Source organism: Poecilia reticulata, chromosome 5 (genome assembly GCF_904066995.2).
Source record: "Poecilia reticulata chromosome 5, P_reticulata-male-v2, whole genome shotgun sequence".
Classification (NCBI taxonomy): domain Eukaryota; kingdom Metazoa; phylum Chordata; class Actinopteri; order Cyprinodontiformes; family Poeciliidae; genus Poecilia; species Poecilia reticulata.
Window position 1 is genome coordinate 18,426,488 of NC_088834.1, and position 18,101 is coordinate 18,444,588.

An 18,101-nucleotide genomic window follows, 5' to 3' on the forward strand; every position below is an offset into this window, starting at 1 on the left:
TTAACACTTCTTTTAGCATCTTGTGGTCTGCTTTCAGCATAAACTTGATTTGAACGTCTCCCTCTTGTAAACTATTTTCTATAAAGTTAAATGGCTAATTTAAAACATATTTTTTCAAAAAACAATCTTCTTTTAAATCTCACCAGACTCTCACTTCAACAGTCAGGAGCACAACGAACCAAATGTCTGAGGCCTAAACAGAGAAACCTTCTTCAAAATGTTGCGTTATGACACTGTCTGCATATTCTGCTTACATGACATACAGTACATGAGAATAATTTTAGCTGGTACAAGAGGAAATGAATGTGTCCTCATTTATTCTTCGCCAAAAATTATATATTTTTTAAATTGCAATCCACAGAAACCTTTAGAAGGGTTTTTCTTCCGTTTTAATTGTCTATATTACTTCTTATTTTATGTCTTTATATGTTTTACCTGGGTAAACATTCATTGACTTGTCAATCAATTTGCTGCTGGTACGTCTGAATTTTGCCACTGTGGGGCAGTTAGGAATGTTTCTATTCTAATCTATTGAATTATTAAAAGTAAATTTAATTTAGATAAAATGTGAAAAATCTGGACTTTTTTGAGCCACTTTTAGGCATAAAAGTTAAGATACGATTTTAAAAACACAGCAGGATCCTGTTTGTCTCATTAAGATCTGCAGCTCATCGTCTCACAATTAGCCATTTGTTTTACAAGTGTGAATTAAAGGTCGGATCAAGAGTTTTTAATATAAGTTAACCTGAAAAAGTACACTGGTCAGTCGTTCCATTAAATTTTAAGGGACATGCTTTACAAATCAAGAATTTTCAGCTGTGAATTTGTTTTTTTTTGCCTTACCTGTTTTCTTACAACGAAATAAAAACACATTACGGAAGATCCTAAGTAAATTAGTCCTGCTATATTTCTTTTCAAAACCTTAGTATCCAGCAAATATCCTCACACAAGCTGAGGGCTTCTCGTTTTATTGTTCCAGTCAGATGAATTAGACAAAACATGCAAACTGTTCCCCTAATTCTGAATTGTTTGTAGCTGAATGATTATCACTAAACCAGTGCTGTAAATAATCATCTTCCTCATCAAATAAGGAAAGAAAAAGAAGCTTTCATTGAAAAAATGTCAACCATAAACAAAGAAGAAAAAAAAACATGTTTGTAGATGAACATCCTTAAGTTTTTATATGATCTCTCGCTGTGGTTTGTTTTAGTAGCCAAATAATAAAATTCCAACAATTTTCAAAAACACAAAAAGAGGATTGGGAAATAAAAGACAATCTACAAATCAGTAGAATAACAGTCATATAATACAACTCATGTTTCTATACAGCCACAGAGAAAGACCCAGGAGTTCGCTGCACAAACCGATGTGAAAACAAACGTGAGAGAACCCAGAAACTACGAAACAATAAGCCGTGAATCTTATCGGCGGGTTGCTGTTTATGAGCTCGTGTTCAGGACTGGCTCGCAGATTTTCCAAAGCAGCAACAAAAGGAACGTCGAGTTGTTAGAATAGGCACCGAATTTCTAACATGCCACACGTCATGAACAAAATGAATGGACAAGGGCGAACGCTCCACTTTGCTCTCCGTCTTAATTAGCTCTGACCTTTGTGAAACGGTCCGCCATGAGGCACTGATACGTATCCGATGTTCACTTGTGCACCGGAGACGACGGCTGCCTCCTGAAGCAAACCACCAGACGGGACAAACAGCCTCTGCTGGATGCAAACCCAGCAGATTTGATCAAGTGTATTACACATTATCATCATCATCATCTCTGATATTAGCCTCCGGTTTTTGGTTGGATAAACAAGGAAGCATGGCTGTGATAATTACCTGCACAGTTCCTCCACACATCAGCAAGAACGTTAAATTAATCCTGAAAAAAAACAAACAAAAAAAAACCTCTTGCATACAAAAATACATCAGATCTAACATTTCAAAAATAGCCTGTTATCACAGATCTACACGCACATGAATGCATCTTAGTGAATTAGAATATCTTTGAAAATGTAGTTTATTTCATATAATTGAATTCAGAAGGTGAAACTCCTTTTCATTACACTAATATATTTAAAGAGTTTATTTCTTTTAATTTTGATGGTTGTGGCTTTCGGTAAAAAAAAAAAAAAAAAATCAGAAAATTTAAATATTAAATACAGTCAAGGAAAAAAAAACAATTTAAATACAGATATGCTATGATCACAATATAGAGAATAAAAAAGCAAAGTATCTAAACTGATCATATCGCAATGTATCCGAGCTTCCTAATGGAAAGTTAGGTGGAAGGAAAAACTGAAAAAAGTGCAGAAGCAACTGGGATAACTTGAGCGTTGAAAGGATTGTGAAGAGTTTGGGGGAAATTGTGACGAGGCATCTAGAACTTACTCTTTGTGCTGAACCATAGGCAACATCTTATCTGCTCTAAAAAACAGGATACGCATAACCAAGTCATTACTCTTCCCCCAGCCAACCTGAGCCTCCTCAAGACCCAGAAACCTCCATATTATGGTGCACTAATTCAGTAATTCACGCAAAAGGAGCCCTGACTGTTCAGTGCAGTGGCATTTCTGCCCATTTCCACCTAACTTTAATTTTCTGAGGAACTGAATGTTGTAATTAGCTGTAAATTAAATCCATCAACATTTGCAGAAATAAACACTTGAAATATAACCCTGTGCGTAATGAATAATAAGTGAATTACCGAAACAGACTCGCTTTTCAAATATATCCTAATTTACCGAGCCGACCCCCGCTGCTCTACGACAGATTAAATATCTCAGACCAAAAGCTGAAAGGACAACAAGTTCACTAAACAAAGTGGCTGCTATCGCGGTGCCGGCTGCATGCAGATGAGACTCTGTGCCGCAGGAAGAGAACAGCAGAGATCGTAAAGCGTGAAGCGACCGTTTTGTGTTTATTTGTGTGTGTCGGAGTGTGAACCTTCAGCCATATTGCTTCGTACGGAGAGGAAACGGCTGGATGTGCAGCTGCTGCATGCGGGGATGTCGAACAAGTTCCCAGTCTGTTCAGGCCGTCGGTCTTCGTCTCCTTCTCGCTGCTCCGTCCATCCTCCTAAAATCCACCCCGGAAAGTGCCGTTCAACGACCCCACCCTCCACCCGCTCTTCTGTTGCGATGGATTTTCTGCCGCATGTTGCAGCCGTTACGATGCACTGATGACTATCGAGTTAGAAAGTATTCGCAGTTTGACAATGACAGGAGGAGCGAGGCGCGGGGAGGCGATTTCTGAAGAGGAGGAACGGATGGTGTGAAGTCACAGGCAGAAGAGGCGAGAGCCTTTGTCGCCGTCCTCGTCCTCCCCCTGCGGGATGCGGGGCAGCATGGCCGAGCGGGTCAAACCCCAAAAGCGAGGCGGAGACAAGTCCTTCTTGGTGGCCGTGAACTTCCAGCCCATGTGGGAACCGCAGGTCCGGCACTGAGCGATGGTCCAGGCGTAGCTGAGAGGAAAGAGGAATTAAACAATAAATCATCATTTACGTGTGGCGAAATGTTCCTAGAAAACTTTTTCATTTTTAAAAATCCATCCTTTTCCAAAGTGGTCTCAGGTGTACATGTTTTTATTTAAATATAAACACAACAACTCACAATTGGTTGAGGAATAAAGTCTGAATATATATGTCTGTTATCGTTTTTTCCATCTTTATCCAGTCCTGGAATCCAGCATTAAACATGAAGTATCAGATGATCGTAGTGGTCAATAGGAAAACACACCTGAGAAGCTAAAACTTGATTTAAAAAAAAGAAGGTATTCTGCATAAATAACAAGATCACCTCATTAGTCTAGCTACTTATTGCTCTAAGAATAGAGTTTATAATCTCCCTAACAAAGCATTTACTAGCAAAAGCCTGGACTAGAGTTAAAACTAAACACGTAGCAGAATCAATTTTTATGCACCAAACATCAGGAAGAAGCTTCCTGTAAGCTGCATTAATGCTCCCAACAAGGCTGCAGATATTTTCATTTGATGTTGCATACGCTTAGCCTAGTTTTGTTTTTTTTTACTTCATTTTAAAATCGGTGCAATCTAAATATGTTTCAATTTGTTTTATCTTAATGTACGCTGCTGTTAACTTCAACACATAAGCACTTTTAGTTGCTTTTGCTCAAAAGGTGCGACATAAATAACGACACGATGCCTTAATACGAACATAATTTCACAACAAAGCTTTTCTTAACTCTGATCCCACTGACTGAATTCGCCTCAAGATCCTCCATCCAAAGAGCTTCTGTGTTTTTTGGAAACCTTTACTGAGTTTGTGTTCGTTCCATTACATCTTCCTTTTAGTTTTACACACCACTAAAGGAGAGGGAATATTATTTTGACTCCTCAAAGTCTCAGTCAGGATCTTTTGGTCTTAAGCTCATTAGAAAAGATATGTGCAAAGATATGAATCCCAGTCCAGAATCTAAATCATTGGGACCAATTCATTTAACTTTAAAAGTACACTCAGCAGAGTTCATCGAGAGTGAAAATTCATTATTCAATAATTAAATCACACTAGGACAAAATCAAAGTCTCCATGTCTTGTAATTCCTAAACTCCCTCCTGAGGCCTGCTAAAATAAAATGCACAAAATTCAGAACAGACCAACACAGACTGAGCGAAATGCAGATCATCTAAAAAGAAATGGTGAAGAAAAAAAGAGCAACAGTGACTCTGCACTGCTGCCTTTGCACAGACAAGGCAGGGTTGTTATATTTTTAAAGCAAATCAATGCTTTTGGTGTCAAAAACATTTTGTTCCTCTGCAGCAGCAGTACATTTGATCCATTTAGAAATACAACTCCGTGAAGGTTTCACAGTTTGTGCAGAACCTCGACCTTCAAAAACGGCTGAATCTTTGAGTTTGTCGCAGAAGATCCTGTTTCAATAAAAAGGTAAAGGCACTTCTGACCAGAGCAAAACACAAACACTGGTGAATTCATGCTGACTTCTAAACACATTTAACAAGAGTCTCAGGTCAGAGGTCAACTGAACACAGTGAGCGTTACCCTGGAAACCAGCTGTGCAGCGTGGAGGGCCTGCCGACCAGGTTCAGGTTGTTGGCTTTGTAGACAGTCAGCGTTTCGTGAACGTAACCGTGAGGGTTGACGTATGCCGCCATGGGGCCGTACAAAGACAAGCTGGTGGAGGAGAAACGGGCAACAAGTCATCAGCTGAGAAACTCACTGGAGACTTAAAAAAAAAATAATGAAATTAAAATATAAGCGTTAATTCTGCTGTGTCTGAGTACAGCAGTTTGTTCAACAACCTCGGACGGCATGGCCGTGTACGGATAACAATCACAAAGAGCTGCTTTCAGGCATATTTTGTAAATTATAATGGATTCAAACTTAAACTTTTTGAGACTGAACCTGATCTTAGCCACCAGGTTCACTGAGCTCAGGACGAGTAGAGATGGTAGCGAAGCAACGGTGAAGAAAATGTGGGTTAATACCAACAGGCTAATAAAAATCGCATCATCACGTTTTCACAAATTTTAAATCAAACCTTAAAATCAACTTTTTACTCAAGTAAATCTAAAATTTAGCAGCAGCCTAAGCTGCTTTGGTAATTTACCAAAATAAAATGCAAAACATGTTAAAAAGCTTTAAATAAAAGCTTTTTTAAGCTTTTCCCTCTCTAACATGTTACAGTTTTTCTAAATTCAAAACGTTTACTGCTTGTGCACAACGTGAGTTTGATATTTAGCATCACTGATTTGGCCAAAAGGATGCAGGAACCTGAAGTAGAGTTGAAATAAAAAAGCATTTTGAATTTAAATTTGCCCTGTTACATAATCATATGTACATATTTTGCTAACAAAATCCTAACTATAAAATTGATTGTGTTTATTCAAAATGATACAATAAAACTAGAAACATTTTTCAATGCTGTAAATTTCAGATACTTTGATGCGACTCTTTGGATCAAATATGAGACGTTCAAGATTTTTCTTTTTCTTTCAAAAACATCACTGCTGTCAAGATTTTCCAAGATGTAATTACGTCATATGTAATGCAATTATGCTTTTTCTCAGACCCCTAATTGAAAATGCATTAGCAAGACACAGTTATTATTTCTGAATGCATCAGAGATCTCGCAGCACACATAATCGCTGCTTAACTCTGATAATCTTAGTGACTAAATCACACTTTTGTCTGGAAAAACATCCACCGAGGCTCTGGACAATTTCCCGTGTCTTTAGCGTCTTTGTGTGTTGCTGCGGAACAAAGAGGTGACCCAAAACAGATCGCAGGCGGCTGGAAAATGACATTAAATAACAGTGGCTGTCGGTGTGGAGGTGATGTGTTTACTCATGACGTAACTCTGACTCTATACAACTTCCAGGCTCGACCACAGCGTGTTTGTAATGGCAGTGATTACAGAGGAGAAAGGTTTGCTTTATTCTGCTGTTTTTTATCAAATAAAACAGAAAACTTTTGTGTGAATAAATGCGCAAATTGAAGTACATTTGCACATTGTAAGTGCCTTGTAAGGTTATTCATACCTCAAACTTTTGCACAGTTTGTAAAACAACAAACCACAAATCCATTTTAAGCGATACATTGATACCAGCGTAATAATACGTCTAATAATAAGTAATAATAAGTCTCAAAAACCAGTAAACCGTAATTTTGTAAAGAACACTCACGGCTGGAACTGGAAGATATTTTAAATATCCAAAAATAAAACCAATGAAAAGGAAATAAAAGCCACACGCAATAAGTAAAATAGAATATGATGTCTCTGTAAGCAAAAATGTAAAACCACAATGGAAATTATTGAGCTCATTTTAATTTATCATGCAACTAATTGATTAATTGCTTTTTGTGACGAGCTTAGAGTCAAATGTTTCTCAGCCTACAACAGATTTTCTTCAATGAACAAAAATGATTTGGCTCCATCCACCTTCACGTCAACCACAGCATTATGCTGCCTCCACCGTGCTTTACTGTGGGGATGGTGTGTCCAGCTGAGTCCAGGATGATGTGCGTTACTAGTTTCCAGCACATGTGGCGTTAATGTCGCTCCAACATTAACGTCAGCTTTGTGGAGTGAAAGGCCAATAGATGTCATGTTGACAGATTTTCCACCCGAGCTGTGGAAAATCTCCGCAGCTCTTCCAGAGTTACTAGACGAGCTGTGGGCCACTTAGCTGCTTTTCACATCAAAATCCTCCTCGCCTGGCCGGTCAGTTTGACCGGATGACCATGTTTTGGTAAATTTGCCTTCGTTCTGGACTTTTTTTGTGTCTTTTGGATGCAGCAGATATCTAAGATTTTCAAAGTGAAACTTCTTCACAACTTCAGGGAAACTTCTGATTTCAAAGACATTGTTGTGACACTTAGAAATCATTTTCTAACTGACCTAAAGCAAGAAAAGTTTGGTCTGATTTAACTTCAGACAATAAGGGAAAAAAAGCAGCATGTCTTTTTATTCAGTGTGTGTAAACCTCTGCTTTGAATGTATATTTCATTCAAAGCATTTAGTATCTCATTTTAATCTCTTGACTCCTTTATGGACCTGGGGTTGCATTTCGGCCCTCATTTTTAAGTATTTCTCAATCAGAAATCCATTAAAATTATAATTTTGACATTTAACGTCTGAAAGAAGTCACAGCAAAATAAATCCTCACCTGAAGATCTCGTTCTTTGTCGTAATTTCTGTGTCTTGACACTGCTTGCAGCACAACGACGTACACTGAAGAGGAGACGTAACGCCGAGTTAACAGGTGATGAGCGTCAAACGTTAAATATCGATCGACGACTCTGGTGAACAAAGCTGTAAAATTAAATCTTAAACCTCCAGGCTTGAAAAAGAGAAACTCGGGTGAAAAAAAGTTTTAAAAAAAACCTGAACACATCCGTCCACCATACAAGTGAAAAGAGTTGCCCTCTATTTAAAATATGTTGAAAGGGTTACTTTACCTTTTTACTTCAAATCATTTGTCATAGATATTGGTATTTATCAGCCAGAAATCAACAAAAATTGTGTCTTTGTACAACCGCTTAATGCTAATAATTTAAAAAATATGTTTCAAAAAGGATATGACCTTATTGGTGTTTTATGAAGTCAATCAAGAACCTTCGCCATGACAGGAATGTGTAAATGTGGAGGCGACTGAGTTGATGAGAAGTAACTTTCCCTCAATCTATGCCTACAAAATGTTCTGCACAGAGCTGATAAATTACCGAAATGTAATTTGAATGTTTGCACCAACATGGAGGAACTTATAGACATTCCTGTCCCAACTCGCCCTGACACATACACAAGGTTTAAGCATACAGAATAACCAGGATGACAAAGACCAGACTGCCTTGTTATGTGTAACGTAATCATGTGAAGAAAGCCTGGAGTGACGTATTCAGAAAAAAAGCTTCTTCAACAGTGTGTTCACCTTTCACCCCAAACACAGAAAGCATCCCCTCTGCCATATTTTCCAGCTGTTAAAATCAAATCAACCAACATTTACTTTTGTTTCGCAGTAAATCAACTCTTCCGGAATGAATCTCTGCAACGACAAATTGTCTGCCAGCTGAATCCAGGTCCGGTTAAAGACACCAGAGAGAAACGCAGGCAAGCCCTGGAACTGGATCCCATCACAACACGAGGAAAACGACGTCGCAGCAGAGGGACGCGGCGGCCTTCGCTTACCCGGTCCATGATGTCCAGCTCGCAGCGGAGTCTCTGGATGGCGCTGCCGATCTTGAGCAGCTGGAGCCGCAGAGCGTCGTCTATGGGGAGGCAGGCAGCCACCCTGTAGGAGAAGTCTGACACAAACCAGACAGAAGAAGAGGAGATGGATGAAATAAACAGGAGGGAGCAAAACGAGCACAAACAAGAGCCAGACACGCATGATGGATGAGCGGTGAGCCGGAGAGTGGCTGACCTACGGCGTTTGTTGGGAGCGAGTCATCCTTCAGGTTCTCGTCCCATTCGTGGAGCTGCTTCTTCACTCGGTTCATGAGCGACTCCTGCGAGGTCGAGCCACGGGAACAAAGGTTTACATTCAGTCCTGCGAGATGTTCTTTAGTGATGTATAAGGGGACTGCAGCACTCACAGAGTCGTAGAGAGAGTAGACCCAGGGAGGCCATGGAGTCAGGCTGGCACAGTGAAACTTCCTCTGGAAACAGAAACGAATCCACCACTGGTGAACTGAATTCATTCAAGCATTTTTTATATATATATCTTTTTTTCAATTGTCAATATTTCTTAACGATGTTGAGCAGATGTTCAGAATTTCTTTTAAATGTAAAAAAAAAAAAAAAAAAAAAAAAAACTTCTGAAGGGTATTGTTTGCTTTTAGGGCCAGACAATAAGCAAATATCAACATGTATCACGATAGACATGTTATCAATAACAACAGATAATATGTCTGATAGGACGTTCATTAATTTCACTGAACTCCGAGCCAGAACCGCACAGCATTCTGGGGGATGTAGGCAGAGGAAAGACTTTAGCTGCTCAGCTTCTCATGGCTGGCTAAACAAAGTTAGTGGCATCAACTAAAACTCACTCACTCATTTTTTGGTTACCTAGCAACAACCTGCCCAGTAACTTGTGGTTACCTAGCAACAACTTGTTGAGTAACTTACACAGCAGCAGTTTAAGGCTTTACCACCGTGCTTCAAAATTGCTTAAAAATAAAAAAAAAACAATGTGGAGTAAAAACTGTGGATAAAACATGAGGTTTCACATCACTTATTCTGAAATATTAATTTGTTTTTTAAATTTAAAATATCTGAAATACTGAAGATTTCAGAAACCTGAAACCTCCTGTTTTATCCCCAGTTTTACAGTTTCTGAAATACTGAAGATTTCAGATATTTTAAATTACAAAAAAAAAATCAATAATTATTGATGTTAGCTGATATGCAACACTTATATTGTGACATGTTTTTAAGCCACATCATCTAGTCCAAAGTGTTTTTCAGTTTAGTCCTGAGTCTTTATAATTCATTTTATTAGTCGTTTCTGTTGTTTTATTTATTTTGGATATTTCAAATGTCTTCCAGTTCCAGTGTTAAATATTCATTTTTAATTTAAAGCTTATTGATCTTTGAGAATGTGTTCCTGCATTATTACCATTATCCATCCATCCATCCATCCATCCATCCATCCATCCATCCATCCATCCATCCATCCATCCATCCATCCATCCATCCATCCATCCATCCATCCATCCATCCATCCATCCATCCATCCATCCATCCATCCATCCATCCATCCATCCATCCATCCATCCATTTTCTTTACACCCTTGTCTCTTAGTGGGGTCAGGAGGGGTGCTGGTGCCCATCTCCAGCCAACGTTCCAGGAGCGAGGCATTATTACCATTATATTACTGGCAAATTGTCTCAAATCAGCAATATCATCGTTTATTGCGATAAATTCTGGGACGATTAATTGTCCAGAAACATTAGTTATGGTTGCCGCCGCAACAATTGTCAACTCAGTCTTGAGCCAAATATTACAGCTTTTAGATGTGTGAAGCGGGTAGTGCAGCTGAAATTGCTACATAGTTTTCACACAGAGCAGCTGAATAAAAACACATGCCACACTTTTTAGATTTTCATTAGTTAAGAATTAGCGTTATTTTCCTTCTGCTACACATTAGGTACCAATTTAAGTTGCATTGAATGTGACAAAATGTGGAAAGGCTCATATTTTTCCTTACATAACCTACTGCGTTAACACATAATACCGGAACTGGTGTACTACTGTATACTGTACCCCCTTAACTCCAGTTATTCTGTTATCCAAACTATCAGAGAGAGCCTCAGTCTGAAAGAAAAAAAGCTGTGCATCTTCAGTATTTAATTTAACTCTTCTGGTTCTGGTATGAAGTGAGGCACACACATATTCATCTGTTCACGGAGAAGCGTCTGACCTGCTGGCTCAACCAGCGCTGGGCCTGTTTGCAGCTCTGAGCTTTGAGTTTGGAAGAGGGGGACGTGTGGAGCCTGGAAAGGGGCGTCAGCTGCACGGCAGAGAGCGGGTCCGGGAGGATCCGTTCGGGCAGGATCTGCACTTTGGCCTGTCTGATTCTGAGAGACACAGAAGGAAGGTGACGAATCGCAGCACAAACATGTGATGTCTCGAGTAAATGTTAGGAAGTGTGTGACAGGAAGTATGTAAAAAGAGAGAGCCGCCGCAACAAGAAGGCCAGCAAAGAGCAATAAAACTTATGTAACTGGTGCAAAGTAAATTTAATACAGATCAAACAAATGCTTCTTCTCAGGAAAACTTAAAGCACAAGATAAAAAGGTTCATTTAAGTGAGCAATAGTTTAAGGGCTCTAATTTCTGGAGGTATCGCTATAATAGGATGTCATAACAAGATTATGGCCGACAATTTATGTGTATTACATAATCGCAAGTAAAAAGATGGAGATGAGTCTTAATAAGAGCTTGCTTATATTGAAAGAAAATCTCAATGATTTCCTGGGCAGAGGAGGATGGTAGTTAAAATGATGGATTTCATGGGTCCAGCAGTGACGTAAGAAGCCTTAATTCAGTAGCACTTCCTTGGTTCATAAACAAGCAACCCCTCATTACAAACGGGGGACAACAGAAAATAGTTAATTGCATAAAAAGTATAACATATTAATTCTTTACCAACCAACTATGTGCTTATTTACCCAAGTTAAAAGGATTAAAATGTATAAATTAAAGCTAAAGCTTTGAAAAAAGGAAAATATGTTATTTCAGACGAGATTAACGTCAACATGTTGTACCTCGTCCAAGATCTCCATTATGTCGTTCAAAGCAAACTAATAAATTACTGAAGAAAACACACAAAAAGATTTCACTAAATTTTGTCCAACTACAATTAACAGGAACACCAAATAATTTGATTAAAGCTTGAATATTATCAATTCACATGAAAAGAGAGTAAGCTGATGCTAGCCTTAGCTTTCAGGAAGCTGCTCTGCATTAAATAAAATTAAAAATAAGCAGTAGAAGAAAGACATGAGTTTATTCAAGACTGGAGCCGTGTGTGTGCCAAACAATGGGGTCCCAAAGACATTTTTCTCAAGCCCAAGTCAGGATTTAAGCTTCTTAATTACAGTCCATGTCAAATTTGTGGAAGAACAAAAGAGACAGAACTTTTATTTTGATAAGCCTCAAGTGTCTTTGTAATCACACAGTTAGCTGAACAGCAAGCTAATGAGATGCTGGAAGCCATTTAAGTTATTTTAAGTTAAGTTATTAAGATACTGTGTTCAGATGAAGAGATATCTATGCTCAAAGAAGCCTTTAACAACCCACCATCCATGAGCAATAAGGGAAGAAAATTATCTTTCTCTTTTTACTGCAAAACATGCATAAATGCATATATTTATTAAAGTGTGTGCAAGTCTAGTTTTTTAAGCAGTAAAACATTACTGCACTTTCTGCACTCCTGCAGAATTTCCTCATGTTGGATTTAATATGTAGGGGTAAGACTGCCCTCTAGCTGTGAACTTCTAGAGTCAATTAAATCAAGATTCAGAAAAGTTAAAAGCTATATTCTTTAATTACCGAGGTAATAGTTTTAAGATGCTTAATATTAAGTTTTCATGCTGGATTTAGGGTTTCAGTGTCTGCTCAGGGACTTCTTAGCATGTGGATTAACAAGAAACCGAACTGTCTCCCTTCTACCTAGTCTCAGTAATCTGATAACTCCTGTATGAACATTTACAACCTGTCCATGAATACACAAAGCAGATTCTGTTGTCTCTACTGAGCTGAGAAGTGAAAAGAAGTATTCAGTCCCCCGACCTTTGCTTTCTCACTTCATGGGACCAAATAAACTTACCCGTCTGCTTGAGTTCTGATCTCATGGACCTTAAATCTCTGCCTGCCAACAGCTTTCACTTTCACTGTTTCAATGCCGTACTCCTGCTCCTCTCGGTATGCATATATTTCAGCCGTTGTTCCAAACTCAGCCTCCGGCTCGCCCGCATCACTGCAAACACATGCAGAAGCTCTGAACTACTGGTGACCCAGAACAACTTAAAAGATTACAGCAACATCTAGCTCCTCTGACAGAGAAGACAACATATGGGTTATAGGAATTTTATATTTTTGTGTCGTACCTGTGCGCGAGCACGGCGAAGGTTCGGTCTTTCTGGATGACGCTGCGCATCATGCTGACCTCCTGTGGCCTGAAGAGCTGCAGGGGCAGCGTCTGACCCGGTACCAGCATCACGGCTGTGTGAGGCAGCACAGGGATGGTCTGGCAGCTGTCGTCATCGTGCACCGTGCGGCCGTGAAACTCCTCCATGTCTGAACCCAGGTACTGCAATCAAAACAACAAAGGTATTGTTAGAAAACAAGACAACAGGTGAATAGAATGTAGGTGGAAAAGCAGGAGCTAGTCAGTAGCAGATTAATATTTAGAAAGTAAAAAAGGCTTTTTTCATCATCAAGATTTGTATTCCTAGGGCAGATGATTTAGAAAATGCATTGCCTTTCAAAAGGTATGTTTACACCTTGGACATTTTTATACCATCATGTCACAAGAAAACTACAAAGAAACTCCAGAAGTCACGTAGGTGTTCAGTGAAGGCCTCAGAGGACTGTGAGAGGACATCAGTGAATATGTCACCGCATGAGACGTAGTGGTGGCAACATCATGCTTTGGGGGTGATTTTCTTCAGCAAAAGTTTTGTGAAATTGTTAGAGCAATGGATGGAGATTTCCTGAAATAAAACCAGTTAGAGGCTGTAAAAAACTTAACTCTGAGGTGCTGGTTCACACTCCAAAAGGCTGAGATGGTATGATCATTTTTTGCAATAGTGGCACAAAATAGGAAAAGAAACATAATTAATCCAGTGGAAGAAAGGAATTAGTGAAATGTCGATTGTGGAAAGAAAGAAAGTCCACCCTGGACAAATAAAATGATTCCTTAAACGTAAAACTTTCCACAAATTTTCAGATATCTTAAGCTTATTGATAGTTAGCAGTGTTGTTATTTTGGATATTTAACATCTCAATTCAGGGAAGCAATAATGCTGATTTCTTACTACTGATATTGTAGAAAAGAACAGCGATTTGTTCATATTTTATAAAAGGTTGTTATAACAAATTGCTCACAGCATGAGATGTGGGAAGACTGGGGTCAAAGGTGATGTTGCTGGGTTTTTCCGCCTCGTCACTGTCTCGATCCTCAGTCTCCATGTCATCTTCCTCCTCTTCTTCCTCGTTGTCTGTTGTGGCGCAAGTTAGTGAAGACAGAGAGAGGCGGGTTAGCGCTCCTTCTGCATCCCAACACAACCGCAGTCGCTAAAAACGCTCTACTGGGGCCAAACGGGCTGCTTTACAAATGTCAACAAAGACAGAAAGCGAAAGCTTCGGGATCAAAGATGGACCAGAGCGGCTTTGAAACCTGAGGAGTGGCCTTTGTTGCGGCTGTCTCCGCGGCTGTCAGGAGGAGGACACGGACTGTCCCCTCCTGACACCGTGAGACATGTCTCTGCTGCTGTCTGTTACCTGGTAACAGCTGCAGATGGTTCCCCATGTTGTTGTTAACGTTGTCTCCTCCGCCTCCCTCGTCAGCCATATCTCTGTGTTTACAATGCCAGTTCTTCTTCTATGGCGTCTTCTCTGTGCGGGGTCCAGATGAAGGCAAGAGCGCCACCGTGCGGTTTGAGAAAAATGAAAAAAATATCCGCCAAAATCTCAGAATTCTTTTTGTTAATCTGTGAATATTTCTAGAAAATTGTTTTTGAGCTTTAGGCTCCAAAAGTAAAAGATATTCTGGAGAGAAAAAAAAAAGTCACGTGACTTTCCAACTTAAATGTATATCTCAGAAATTTTAAAGAAAAACATTAGGAAATTTCTGAGTTTAAAAAGTTTAAAATTTGTTCCAGACTTCAGAAAACACTTCATCCACACCTGCAGATAATATGGTACCCCAAAACTACTGACTGGAAAATTCACACTGGACCTCAAGCAGTATGGACTCTGTACAACTCTGGGACCTTCCTTTGTAAGTGAAATACAAACTTTAAAAGCAGGACTCAGCTCAGCGTACTTTTAACCCTATAGAGGATTTCCTCAAAGTATAGTAGCGCTTTATACATCAACTTCAATCAACTCCATATAAAACAGGCTCCAATTGTATGGATTTTGCTCGAAAATTTTGTCAAGATCAGTCATTGCTGAACCTTAACGCACTCAGGTTTAGTCTTTATGGAAGGGAGTCATCGATGCCTCTTATGAACTCCTAGTCGTATCAAATGATTGTCCTAAACCAAACATACCACTTTAGAGGCCCAGGAAACCTTGAGTGGTTGGTCTGCTACACCTTGTGACTTCAATATATCGTTTTTACAATAAAGTTGCAATATTTCACTTTGTAATAAATGTTTTTACTTTCTAATCTAATTTGGAGCTGTGCCTACACTATTTTTGATACATCTCCAGTTTCGTCAAGCTTTCACTCTCCCTCAAGAGGGCCAACTCAAGTGCCATGATTTCTTTGAAGCCAAATATTGACACAATAAAAGAGGCTGAACTGTTTGGAAACTTAACAGTGTTCATTTATTGTTCAATACACCACATGACAGTTTGGAAAACAAGTTGTATTATGGTCCATGAACAACGCAGCTGCACTTCTGATATCCTTCCAGTATCTTTGCCTTCCTCCAGTTAAGCATCCACAGCTTGGCCCGGTGGAAGTCGTCCTCCGATGGAAAATCAGGACTTGGCCACAATTTCAGTAGATGCTCCAAGTGATCCACTCCCTGGATGAATGGGTCTGTAGATCTGGAGAACCTCAGATGGATCACAGCTGGCAGCGATGAGGGCTTACTTTGACCTCTGCCTCATCTTTCTCCTTTTACGCTTCAGCCTGTTGGAAACAAAGCAGCAGCTTTGAGGAAAATGTCCAGTCAAAATAAACTTACTGAGACTGTGCTTTTTGCTCTCTCTGAATCTCTAGTAGAACATTTATGAACAATAAAACTGTTCATAAAGCAAAAACTTTGGTGAAATCAATTTTTGTCATCTACTCATCAGCTACTGTAAAGACACACCTCATTATTTTAAATTTTGTGTGGCTCAACTAGCTCAGGGATTACCAACTGTGATAATTCACTAATATAAACTGCCTCAACAAAGTAAAAATCTAAGTGGAAATAAGATGCAATATCAAACCAAAGTGACAACAAAACAGCGATATGTGAATGGTATGTAGGTGTATAAAATGGTCATTTTTTAAAAAACAAAACTGTCTCAGTCTGTTCTGGATAGTTGTGATCCCTAAAGTTAAATTTGTATTGAAATGATCAAATTCTCTTGGCACATCTATACTTCTCACTTCCTAAAAATAGTTTGAGATTTAAAATTCCCTGATTTTGTTCATTTGCAACATGCATGTGGTGTTTATTAGAATTTTTAAATGTCATCTCAAATTAAATATAGATAAAATACACTGCACGTGCTTAGCTTTAGCTACCACAGCAAGCTAACCCATAAAAATAAGTCCTACACCGATATACAAATAAAAATCACAATGTAGGCATGCAGTGGGTGCTTACCTGCGCATACGCTTCTTCCTCCACTAGAAGAGAAAAAAAACTGTTTACGTTTGAAACATTTTATATATTTTAACGGCTGCTTGAAAAGGAAGACATTGTGCTTCTAATAAAATATTAAAAACTTAAAAGTCTCACTGTTGCAACAAAAAGACACATGGCATTAATGGAGTCACTGGTTTGGTTTCGCTAACGGTTGCACGCAAAGCAGCACAGGCCTTCTTTCAAATAAATATTCGTAGGGTGGGATTACTCAACTTTGAACCATTGCAAGTAAGTAACTATCACACATTCAGCATAAATTAAGGTTAAATTATCCTGTTTGTCTATTGGGCATGAATAAGAAGCGAGGGAAGCCGAGCTAAGATACAAGCTAGCAGCATAGCAACGCGAGAAAAAACAAACATCTAAAATACAGAGATTGAATTCCTTATCTTACCTTAGCTCTCATCGTGTGGAGATTTTTCTGTAAAAATGACCCAAATAACTGATTAGCAACTACAGATGGTTTGTAAATATCAAAGATTAACTTGGATTTCGTTCGCGGTGAGACGGTCCACCATACCTCAAAGCGAGAAGAGCAACGGAAAGAGGATGTGACGATGAAGGACCGCGACTTTTATGAACTTATGACGTCACACCAGACTGGCGCAGGGCGTGTAGGGAAATGTAGGGTTTGTCCAATAAAATTCAGTGCCTACATCCTTCGGAGGCCGCACTTTAAGTGTGATTAGTCAAAGCGAAACAACGAAGGCTCCTTCAAATGCGGCCCACAAAGTTCGTCATTCTTTTCCCCAGATTTGAAGGACGAATAGTGTATCCTTCGCTGCCCATCGTATCCCAGGATTCATTGCGGGACAAACGGGAGATTTTTGGCGGATGAAGTATGAGCGGGAAAGGAGAGTACGATAGTTTTAGTATTAAGTATATCAAAATCTGGCGGCTCAGAAATTAAAAGCAGAACTCGGTTTCTGTTGTTTGGCTTTTATCATGTGTATAAACATTTGTACTATAACTTTTTGTTATAAATATTTTATTTATTAAAACGGCTAAATTAATTTAAAAATCTCAGCTCCGGTTGCTAGGCAACAAAACATACAGAGAAAATCTAAAGGCTAGCTTAGACTGCTCAATTTCACATTGTTAAAGCCAGTTTTCCCTGCTTTGATTTTACTAATTAAAGGAATGATAATAAGACTTTGATAATAAATTACTCACTTTATAGACACAAATTTATTAATAACTTAATAAGAAACACTCAAATTTCCCATTATTAACATTTATTTAGAAATAGATGTTTTTATTTAGAAATAAAAACATTAAATAAAATGTTTTTATTTAAAAACCTTTTTAAAAAGAAAAATAATATCCAAATATCCTTCTTTCTTCCATTCTTTCTAAGAGTAAAGCAAATTTATCACAAAATTGCTGAATGATTTCTTCTTAAAAATATTTTTTTCAAACGAAATTCAGCATTAGTAACAATTCATGACTCGGTTACTGAGACAATATTCACTGTAAAGCTATAAATACCATTTGGAATGATCTTCAAAACTGGGTCTGGTATA

The 18,101-nt window shown here is 38.7% G+C and overlaps 1 protein-coding gene and 1 long non-coding RNA gene across 3 annotated transcripts; both read right to left on the reverse strand.

Moving 5' to 3' along the window:
* Positions 1–954: 954 nt before the first annotated feature.
* Positions 955–14,620, reverse strand: crbn (cereblon). Its single transcript, XM_008409901.3, has 11 exons — positions 14,486–14,620; positions 14,090–14,202; positions 13,090–13,292; positions 12,810–12,959; positions 10,900–11,056; positions 9,070–9,132; positions 8,898–8,982; positions 8,663–8,778; positions 7,644–7,708; positions 5,017–5,148; positions 955–3,461 (listed from the first exon to the last, which is right to left on the reverse strand). Exons 1-11 carry the CDS (start codon positions 14,553–14,555, stop codon positions 3,278–3,280), a joined length of 1,338 nt encoding a protein of 445 aa, XP_008408123.1. The 5' UTR covers positions 14,556–14,620; the 3' UTR covers positions 955–3,277.
* Positions 14,621–15,513: 893 nt separating this feature from the next.
* On the reverse strand, positions 15,514–17,202 carry LOC103465258 (uncharacterized). 2 transcript variants are annotated; one of them, XR_533772.2, is made up of 4 exons: positions 17,099–17,202; positions 16,973–16,999; positions 16,537–16,559; positions 15,514–15,848 (listed from the first exon to the last, which is right to left on the reverse strand). It is a non-coding gene; the product is annotated as an uncharacterized LOC103465258 (long non-coding RNA). The 2 variants fall into 2 exon arrangements; XR_014087600.1 differs by having other exon boundaries at positions 16,973–17,112.
* Positions 17,203–18,101: the final 899 nt, after the last annotated feature.

Bases quoted from the DNA above. Each gene is read 5' to 3' on its own strand.
- crbn (XM_008409901.3), bottom strand. From the start codon at position 14,555: ATGGCTGACGAGGGAGGCGGAGGAGACAACGTTAACAACAACATGGGG. The intron at 12,960-13,089 runs GTACGACACAAA...ATGTGTTTGCAG, and splicing joins TTCGCCGTGCTCGCGCACAG to TGATGCGGGCGAGCCGGAGG. The intron at 5,149-7,643 runs GTGAGGATTTAT...CTCCTCCACCAG, and splicing joins ACAAAGAACGAGATCTTCAG to CTTGTCTTTGTACGGCCCCA.